This window comes from Amaranthus tricolor, chromosome 4 (assembly GCF_026212465.1).
Source record: "Amaranthus tricolor cultivar Red isolate AtriRed21 chromosome 4, ASM2621246v1, whole genome shotgun sequence".
Classification (NCBI taxonomy): domain Eukaryota; kingdom Viridiplantae; phylum Streptophyta; class Magnoliopsida; order Caryophyllales; family Amaranthaceae; genus Amaranthus; species Amaranthus tricolor.
This window is the reverse complement of record NC_080050.1, coordinates 15,526,694-15,537,349: the sequence shown is the minus strand read 5'-3', so window position 1 is coordinate 15,537,349 and position 10,656 is coordinate 15,526,694. Positions and strand designations below refer to the sequence as shown.

At 34.0% G+C, this 10,656-nt stretch overlaps 2 protein-coding genes and 1 long non-coding RNA gene across 4 annotated transcripts; 1 reads left to right on the top strand and 2 right to left on the bottom strand.

Annotated features, from left to right (window-relative positions):
* Positions 1-1,527: 1,527 nt before the first annotated feature.
* Positions 1,528-2,373, bottom strand: LOC130811486 (pectinesterase inhibitor 9-like). Its single transcript, XM_057677809.1, has one exon. The coding sequence runs from the start codon at positions 2,371-2,373 to the stop codon at positions 1,741-1,743; it is 633 nt and encodes a 210-aa protein (XP_057533792.1). The 3' UTR covers positions 1,528-1,740.
* A 2,832-nt stretch (positions 2,374-5,205) lies between these two features.
* LOC130811485 (uncharacterized) lies at positions 5,206-5,755 on the top strand. Its single transcript, XR_009041171.1, has 3 exons — positions 5,206-5,395; positions 5,498-5,571; positions 5,691-5,755. It is a non-coding gene; the product is annotated as an uncharacterized LOC130811485 (long non-coding RNA).
* Positions 5,756-6,923: 1,168 nt separating this feature from the next.
* Positions 6,924-9,312, bottom strand: LOC130811484 (protein GRAVITROPIC IN THE LIGHT 1-like). Of its 2 annotated transcripts, none has more exons than XM_057677807.1 (2): positions 9,069-9,312; positions 6,924-8,555 (listed from the first exon to the last, which is right to left on the bottom strand). In XM_057677807.1, exon 2 carries the CDS (start codon positions 8,489-8,491, stop codon positions 7,232-7,234), a length of 1,260 nt encoding a protein of 419 aa, XP_057533790.1. In that variant the 5' UTR covers positions 8,492-8,555; positions 9,069-9,312; the 3' UTR covers positions 6,924-7,231. The 2 variants fall into 2 exon arrangements, with proteins under 2 accessions (XP_057533790.1, XP_057533791.1); XM_057677808.1 differs by having other exon boundaries at positions 6,924-8,493; positions 9,069-9,287.
* Positions 9,313-10,656: the final 1,344 nt, after the last annotated feature.

The following is a 10,656-nucleotide window of genomic DNA, read 5'->3' as shown; positions in this document are numbered from 1 at the left end:
CGTCGTCTTTTGGTTTGGCAAAAGTGACGAGTCATCTCTTTCTTCTAATGAAACATTTTTATGCAATAACTTGCGATGAGTGGTCGCTTTTTTGTTAGGCAAAAGTGGCAATTCGTCGCTTTTCGTCGACTTGTCTACTGCTTTGTTTGGCGGTCGATGAGTAGTGGAAAAACTATGTTTTAGAAGTCACCACTTGTAGCTTTTCTTCCTTAGGTATTGTAGCACTTATTTTCTCCTTTGATAGGGGTTTTGGGCTATTTCTCCAAACTCCCACCCTCTTATCGCTTCATAGGACTAATAAAACTCTAATTTTACCTCAAAATTAAATATAACATATAATTAAGTTCACGCAAAAATATACAAGTATGCATTAAAACCCACATAAACTAGCATTTCTATATGTTATAAAAAAGAAGTATAATTAGTACTACGAAGTGAAAAAATGCACTTATCAATCTCTCCTATGCCCTTATCAAAATACTAGTGTTAAATTTAATCAGGACATGAGAAAGTATATTAATCTATTTAAAAAGTTTTTGTAAAATAGAATTAATTCTTTCAATTTTTTAAACTAATTAGAAACTTGTAGATTTATAAATAATATATATAAGCATTTTTACAGAAAATGCATTTTTTTTATAATGTATAAGAGGGAAGTGGGTATGAGCGAGGCAGGTGAATGTAGGGCAAAACAACTGGATATTAGATAGATGAGACGTTATAACCACCACCAACGTACTTTCCATAGCGTTTCAGAATTTTATACCCATATTTGCTCACAACTTAACAAATTCATACCAACACCCACCACCAACCCACTACCTATGGTGTGTTCGACTTTTCATGTCCTTTTCACCTACTTACTACCCATACCCACCCGAACTGAAACACATTAGGTGCGAAATTCTAGAAATTATATCAATTTGTGATCTCCAAGTATACAAGGCATTCATCTATAGTACGAGCACATATATTGTTAGAGTATATAACGTATTCTGAGGTCTCAACCATAAGCTTAAAATTTTGATTAAGTTGGTTCCTTGACATGGTACCAAAAGCCAACGTGACAAGGGCCATAAATTCGAATCTCAACCACCTCTCAAATTCAAGTGGAATATTGCGCACCACATATGAGGAGGTCTTGTGTTGCATCCACACTTCTAACCCAATAAGCTCTCGCTTGAGAGCGCATTTTAGAATATATATAACATATCCTGGAACCTCAACTATCAATTTAATTTTTTTGTTGAGTTGATTTCTTAAATTGAGCTAGAAGTGTGATGCAATATATATATTAGTATAAGATATATTTTTCATTGAGCCTCAATAATAGCTTAAGATATTGGATGAGTTGTACTTTTTTAACAACTTTTTTACATCAATTTTCATTATTTCAGAACTTCAATGATACTATTCATTTAATAATTACAACTTACATACCTTTGTTATAATACATTCAACTTATATTGCGTAATCATTAAGGTACATATCAAAAGAAACTACAACTTCAATTCGTAGGTTCGGCTAGTAATCCTTGAAATTAGAATTAAGTACACCACATAAGTATAAAACTAATTAATTATTTAATAAATAAATATCAAACATTTGGGATTAAGTCATTCAAGCATCTACTCCCATCGTTTTTGTAATTTTACTACTAACAATAACAAGTTGTCTCGATATGTTATTGTCAGAAGCAAATTTAGAACGACGAAGAGAGTAGAAAAAGTTCAATTAATGTTACGGACTAAGACGGCTCCCTCGTCTAGCGAATCGATGCCTTGTAACAAAGCGATTGAGCAAAGCCAAAGCATTGCTTGTAACTTGAGTAACATCCTTGACCTTAGCCCGAACCCTACTTCTTACAATCTTCCCACGAGCATTACCTTCAAAGACGGCCGCACAATTAATTTGATCCGTAAGAGCAGTACTAGCCCAAGTCTCAATATTACTCATATGCCATAAGAAATCATCAACACTAACTTGATCGTTACATCTATTGAGCTCCCTAAGTGAGAGTCTAAGTTGTGCAACACTATCGTTGATTTGGTCTATACATTCCCCTATAGCTTGGGATTCCTTCCAATGATCTTTTTTGAGCCTACTAGCCATCTTCATTAAGTAGGATCGAGTAAATCTAGCTTCGGTCAAGCTAACTCTTAACGCAATTTGAGCCAACTGACGATGACTCAAGTTAGTTGCGTTAACATATTTAGATAACGATTTTTCACACATCTTAGGATACCGGGTAGTTTTGCACGAGAGTATGACAAATGCTCTAGCCCTAGAGCATCGTTGACAACTCGTGACACTACCCGGAAGGAGGATAGAAAGTGAGAACATGAATAGCAAACAAATGGTGAGTTTTGCCATATTTGGTTGATATTATTAAAAGGGGAATTAAGGAGATATATATAGAAGGGATATTAGTTAGTGTCTTAATAATCTGGCAGCTGTAGTTTAGGGTCAAATGTTAAGTTTAATGTGATCCCCATGTGCATAAAATTAAGTGCTTGTTGATGAGCTTAGTTTAAGGTCAAAGCTATCTAGGAGACTTAAGAGATGGATCTTTTCCTAATAGTTTATATGGTTCTTGTTACTAGGAAGGAGACCTACTTAGATTGTTATAGATCTCCCTAACTTTCTAATTTAATAATTAATTGTTCTTAATCACATCTGTGGAAATCTGTGAGATGCTTTTCAACAAATTAAATAATTCAATCAAAATAATGTTAATATATAATGGTGGAATTCATCATTACATAAGAAATTCAGATATTAAATCTAGGGTTTCTCAATAGTAACAAACATACTACTTAATTTATTATTTCAAATGTGTAAAAGTTGGCTTAAAGGCAGGGTTCTTATTACTAATTATTTCTTACCCGTGCACGTTAATTTTTATAATTTAATTTAAATAAAACATAATTAACATATATGATTATAAATAAACATCAAAACAATATATTAAATATTTTTAAATCAGTCGGCTTTTCGAAAGACTGTCTCTCTGGGAGATGTTTCTCAAGCCCAACCCATTAAATCTTTATACTTATTTATTGTATCCTTAATGCTTACTTAGCCTTAATGCTTACTTACGGTATCCTTAATGCTTAGTTACAATTTCCTTAATGCTTACTTACAATATCCGTAAATGCCTACTTATGGTATCCTTAATGCCTACTTATATCATCCTTAATGCGTATCTAAATTATCCTTAATGTCTATTTACCTTTTCCTTAATATCTACTTATTAACTTTAAATCACCAGCATTAATCTTTGATTAGTCAGAATAAAGAGATTAAGTTTGTAATTAGTTGTTCTACAAAAGCAAAAAGGAACAATGAATTTTAGCAGCCTTTGTTAAAATAATTGCAAATGTTTTTTATCACGTTAAATTATTCAAATATTACAATTACAAATTTCTTCCTAAAATATATATAATTTGAGGCATTTTATTCTGATGTGATTGGCTTTTGTATTGACCAAATTACTACAACTTGTAAAATTTAACGTAAATTGTTTTCTAAAATGTGGTGATCTGATGTGATTAGCTTTTGCATTGACCAAATTACTACATCTTTGTAAAATTTAATGTAAATTATTTTCTAAAATGTGGTGAAATTCATATGGTAACTCTGAGATTTTAGTTTTTCACGTGATAAACAATCTGTTTTTCAATATATGTGGTGACCCTAACCTACTAATTTTTACAAGACAAAAATTTTAAAATTTTTTCTCAAATTTATGTTTTTATTAAACATCATTACAACTTTTTTTTTTTAAAGTATCATTAATAAAGGATATTGTAATAAGTTTGAAAAAAAATATATGCACTTAAGAAAGAAATAATGAATGTGGTAATAACTTTGAAATAATAATAAATAAAAAATTGCTATCAAAAAATTAATGATTATATTCTAATTATATTCTTGAAATCGAATATCATATTCTAAATTTTGTTATATTATAGAACCGTAGAAGCTAGTACTTTTTGCATTTTAGGGCTGGGTTGGACCGGTTCAAAATTGTGTATGGGCTAACCCAGCCAATGATACTCTCTTCAGGAAAGATTGAAAAAAATAAGATAAATAAACAATTTAATTCCGAATATAAGATTTGGGAAAATTTATGTCCCAAAATAAGCTTCCGTACATCCAAGCCTAGCCTCGGGTAAGTCGCTGTTAGTAACAGCGAATGAGGAGAAAAAAAAAATTAAAAGCCCTAAGTCGCTGTTAGTAACATCGACTTATAAAAAAAAATATATGAATTTTTTTTTTAAAATTTTAATAGTACTGAACTTGAAGTAGCTGTATTTTTTTGTTTTTGGAGCAGCTTGTTTTTTAACCTTCAAACAATTATTTAATAGCAGATGAACTAACTATATAACTTGTTATTGTTTGATTAATCTTCCGATGTGGGATTGTTTTCTGGAACACATCAAAATAAATGAAACTAAAAATTAGCTCATGAATAGAGCACCGATGTGGGACTAAGTTATTGAAGAGGAAGACATCCACCATTGAAGAAGACCACTATTTGGAAACCACATAGTGATATTGCTGCAGTTCTGGAAATTCAACAGATTATGAGAAATATAAAAAGAAAGTAGGAAGAAGATGAAGAAATTAGGAGAATAGAATGATCAGAATCATTGTTGATAGTCTTCTTTTATCTGAAGGTTGGTTGCATCTTCACTGAATATTTGAGTTTCCGGAACACTTCCTTAGGCAACAGAATTTACCCCATCATCAATGCTTCTGTCTCGCTCTCTCCCAACTTCCTCCCCCTTGTACATACTCTCTACTTGCTATCAATTTCATAGTTGTCCTACCTCAACAGAGTTATTGTTACTTGCTGACTTACTCTTAAGACATCAAACATGCCTGGAGTAAATGTTTGAGTACAGGGGTTTAGTTGAACTTTCTATGCACTTCTTTGTTTTCCTTTACATCCAGAAGTTGCGGAGCTTTACTTATTTACTGAAATCTTTAAATGGAAATGCTTGTGCTTTGTGTACATTTTATTTCTTATTGTTGATAGTATCTGTACCTAATATGCATTGGTGTATCATGAGTATGAAGATTGGTAATTTGGCTAGGCTTCTACGAGTATTGTGCTTAAAAATCATTTTAACAGTGTTGATTATTGATACGTCATTGCCTCATATGTTTTCTTTCACATTCTTCCAACTTACATATCAGTGCTATTGTGCTTGTTTAAGTAAAAATTTGCTTAAACTAGATGCTTATATAATATCTGAACACACTAATTTACTGTGTGAATCTTTGTTGACGCACAGCATGGGGGCCACACAAATGCTTTCACTGCATCAGAATACACCAACTATTACTTTGATGTCAATGCGGATGCTTTTGAGGAGGCTCTTGATAGGTTAATAGAAGTTTCCTGTTCGATCCATTTACCGGAGAAAAACAATTCCGTTCTATCTTCTTTGTCTTGATGTAAGTTGAAGCCTGTCATTTTTTGGTTCAGGTTTGCACAATTTTTTATCAAGCCGCTCATGTCTCCTGATGCTACCATGAGAGAAATCAAAGCTGTAGATTCAGGTACATAATATAGGTTCCATTTTGTTGGTTAAGGCATGGGTTTCAACTTCTCAACTAGGTTTTCTGTTTAATTATACTGTCATATTTACTTCTTCCTTTTTATTTTATAATTTCCTTAGAACATCAAAAGAATTTGCTTTCTGATATATGGCGCATGAACCAGGTATTTTCATTATCCAATGACTTTGTCTAATCCCTCCATTCAAACCATGCATCAATCTCATGGAATTAGAGTTCTGAGCAAGAAGTGTGTCAGCCATCATTGATAGTCTTGTCTGATCAATGGCATAGCAGTAACTTACATAAAACCATACTACACTTCACCTAGATGTCTTCTTCAATGGAGAACAAATAGTGGTCTTCTTCAATGGTGGATGTCTTCCTCTTCAATAACTTAGTCCCACATCGGTGCTCTATTCGTGAGCTAATTTTTGGTTTCATTTATTTTGATGTGTTCCAGAAAACAATCCCACATCGGAAGATTAATCAAACAATAACAAGTTTATATAGTTAGTTCATCTGCTATTAAATAATTGTTTGAAGGTTAAAAAACAAGCTGCTCCAAAAACAAAAAAATACAGCTACTTTAAGTTCAGTACTATTAAAATTTAAAAAAAAAATGTTTTTTTTTTTTTAAAATTTTTTATATGTCGCTGTTAGTAACAGCGACTTAAGGGGTTGACTGGTCAACTCCTTAGGTCGCTGTTACTGACAGCGACTTAGGGCCTTTTAATTTTTTTTTTTTTTCTCCTCATTCGCTGTTACTAACAGCGACTTACCCGAGGCTAGGCTTGGATGTACGGAAGCTTATTTTGGGACATAAGTTTTCCCGAATCTTATATTCAGAATTAAATTGTTTATTTATCTTATTTTTTTTCAATCTTTCCTCTCTTCAGCTTGCACAATTACACTAGCAGACAGCTAGCGATTGTTCAGGTGCTGCATATATAGAGCCCGGTGGCAATCAAACTTGAATTTAGGAGCATCAATTTTACTCCTCCCATACCCTAAATCTTACACCCACTATAAAATAGCACAAATTCTTGTGAGAGCCAATCTCTGATCATCTCTATTAAACTAGCCTATAAAAGAAAATGTAGAGTAAAACTTTAATGGATTGGGCTTGCAGACTAGTTGCTAAAATAGAACTATAATCTAGGTGATCATCTATTAACTTCGAAGTATCTCTCACAATTTCACAAGTCAAAGTATCCAGCAGACCACCTTCCACTAAGTCCGACCCAAATTGCAGCCTAAATTTTGGGCTTGCAGACGAGTTCAGGTGGGGCAACGTCGAAGTTGAGTACTACTACCAGTGACAGGGTGTACCAAAAAAGACATTGTAGGCAATATGAAGATGTAATGTAACATAACATTTCAGACACCAATGCCACCACCAAACCCTTGAGGGCTTGTACGATTACTCAGATTCATACACATACACATACACATACACATACACATACACATACAACATACACCATACAACATACAACATACAAAATACAACATCACACTAAGTCTAAACTCAAGAGTAAAGACGAGGCACTAACAACATAGCAGCCAGCAACTACAAGGACGGATTTGCATATAAAATGAACATTAAGTTACATAATTAATGGCATGATTGAATCGGGAACCAAACCTTCAAAGAGCAGACTCAGTCAGCCACTTTCATGCCTGTTAGGTAAACACGACTTTGAATTACTGTGCCGCCAATCCAAAAACCAGGCATAACCATCAAGCCAGCTTTTGGTTTTTGTTCGCTTTCATCAGGTACCAGGTTTTTTACCACGCTTTCCATGTAAACCTCAGAGAACTCAGTTCCCTTGTTGACTTGGAAAACCTTGACACTTGGGTCGAAAGAATGCGCTAGTCTATGCAACAGCCAGATAGATTTTGCCAGTTTCAGGAAGGCTTGGTAGAATGGAGTGCGAGGATGCCCACCCCCCATGACGTAGTTCCGCTGGTCCAAATTACCAAAAAAAGAGGCTTCCATTTTCGGGTGAATCAATATTAGATACTTGCTCCTACAGAACTTACCAAAGTTGGAATCTGGGTTTTGACCTAAAGCATCCAGAGGGTCCAATTCTCTTAAAGCAAGGTACTGGTGAAAGAAACTCTCTCTGTTAACAGACAAATCTTCTGGTTTCTCTGTGAAACTCTCCTGTTGAAATCCCAAGAACATTCTTTGGCATATACATGACTCAAATGCATATTTCTTGTGAGCTCTCTTTGCATAAACAACACTTGGTTCAATCGACTGAGCTGCAGCATCAAGGTCCCAACCAGCCGCCTTCATCATGTTGATCAGTGGCTTTGAGAAGTCATGGATGGCTTTGTATGCAGCTTCTACAGCCGAAATGAATAGATCAGGAGTCAAATCTACAGGGAAGAATCCATTTTGCTCTCCTGAATCTCTTGTTGACAGCCCCCTAAGCTTTAAATTCTTTTCGAGTTTCTCTCGTTTTTGCATTGCCTCTTCTATCTGATGCTGCAACTGATTTATTTCTGAATCTTTATTCTGAATTTCAGACTGGAACTTCTTCACCATGACCTCATATGTCTTCAATAAACTTTGCTGTTCTTGAATTTCTGCCGCTAATCTGGAGTCCTGAGGAGAAACACATACAGGTTTGGGATTGTTTTCTCGATAGAAGTGCTTAAGCTCCGATAAATTCTTGAGTTCAGCAATGACTTGTTTATCAGCAACTTGTATTTTATCAGGATCATAAGGAGTATGAGCAGCTTGAAGCTGAATGTAAGCTGTCTTCAAAGATGAAATATTTGTAAAGATCCTCGAAATTAAAGCATCTATGGCTTCACCATTTTGATTCATGGACTCCTCCATAGGTTGAGGGTGGACTTTCTGGCTGTTGCTCTCACGGAGTTGAGTTTCCCTGACTTCAGTCGGTAGCATAGCTACTTCAAAACGAAATTGTGGTCAAACAAACACCACTTCCCAGAGCAATAACTGGTATTATCTACATAATTCACACCCCAATAATCATATAGCGAGACGTATCAAGCACAAGGAAATATTAGAAAAGCACTCCAATAATATCATCTAATTTTACTTTCATCCATTTCCAAAGGAAAGACAATTATAACCTAAGTCAGGACAAACAAGCTCACACAATCAACTTAGTACGAAAAATCCTTAGAATGATCAAAAACAAGAACAACAACAATCACAAAACCTTAATCCCAAAGGAATGGTCCACTACATCCAGTAGCGGATCCAGGAGTTAAAATAAGACAAATTACAATCACCATTGAATAAACAAATTTACCCAATTCAAAAACCCCAAATTAACAACCCTAATTGAGTAATTGGTAGATTAATCAAAATTCAAAAAAAAACAAAATCTCAATAACACCATAGAATAACACATCATTCTAACTTTAGAAATGAATTACTACAAATTAAAATGAAAAATTTCAACATCAAGATCAAATGACAAGAAATTGCAAATAAAAAAAAAGCAAATAATAACCTTAAAGAAGAAGAGGAATGGTCCAGTTAATGATGGAGATTGGAGGGAAGAGTAGATGACCGTCGATCTCAAGTGGCTGGTGTGGCAGTGAGGTTGCTAGTCCCTGGTGGCTGGTACGGCAGTGGTACCGACTGGCAAGACAGGTAGACAGCAGAAAATGGGTTTATTTGGGAATGGGATTCTGGGATGAGGGCTTGGGTATTATTGACGTCAAAGCGAAAAAAAAAAATTTATGTAAAACGCGATTCACGAATCAATTCATCAAAAATTTACAAAAAAATTAAAAATTTTCAAACCTAGGTCATTTTGAAGACAATACATTTAGAAATAAACCTACCTAATCAATAACTTGATTTGTAAATCTCCACAAAAAGACAAAAAGAATATTAATAATAAAATAAACAAAATCAAAAAAGATAAATTAAAATAACAAAACTCTTACTTATTAAATCTTATCACATAAGAGTGATTTGTTACCTCATAAATAACCGTTATTTACTAAAACCTTCTCTTTTTAGATTTATTAAATGATGTGAAATAATTTCAATGAGTACACACTACATTCACCCATGACTACATGTGTTAGCGACAACAAACTTGCTCAACTCATCACCAAAGACACGTTACAACTCGAGCTAGCAAACGCCCAACCAAAATTGCTCAATCTTGTTTCGTCCATCAAAGTCCACGATTTCCTAAGAGTCAATTTAGTTGTCTATCTTTTATTTTAGTCCAAACTAGCTAAATAGTTATCTTTTGTAGAAGTTACTTGTAACTAGAAGTAGTGACTAAAAGTTAGAGTTAGTTTCCAATAGTTATTTATGGTTACTTGTAGGGGTCGCTTGGATTCAGTATAATATTTAAGGGGGTAAAATAAGACAAACTAGTGAAATGAAGGTAAATGGAGGTGCAAATGAAATAATTGAAATACTTGTGAAAAAAGTGGAATGAGAGTAAAGTAAAAAAGATGAATAAAAAAGGATGATGATTTCCCTCATTTGGAGTAAAGTATTCCCCCACCCTCCCCTAGGGTAAATTTATACCTCCAATATGAGCGAAATAATTATTGTTTTATCCATTTTCATTACCTTCTATCCAATTCTTGCATCTTTCTAACAATCCAATTCCTTTAAATTTCTATCTAACTTTGTTTTCCTACTTTGACTATTATTTACCCCTTAAACATTTATACGCAATCCACGCGACCCCGTAATGGGAAATAATCATGGGCAGAAGTTGCGTAAGGAGTTACATTACATGGAGGAAGTTAATTGCCTTAATGGAGTAGTGCAGTGGCAGTTACAAACTGGCGGTTACAACCGGCCAAGTTTAGAAACCATTAACCGGTTTTTTTGGCCAGTTGTGCTTGCGATTTATTAGGAGTTTTATTAGTTAGTTTTTTTTCATTTTTGCTTTTCCTATATATAGTTTCATATGTACTTCATTTTAGTCAGTTGAATTTCTGATAAAGAAAAACCCAAGACTTTTTGTTTCAAATCTCGTAGTTTGTATGATTCTTAGATTAGAGTCCTATTTGCAAAAGTTTTTATGCATAGTGTAATTGGCGAATACACTTGTGCCTTCAGAG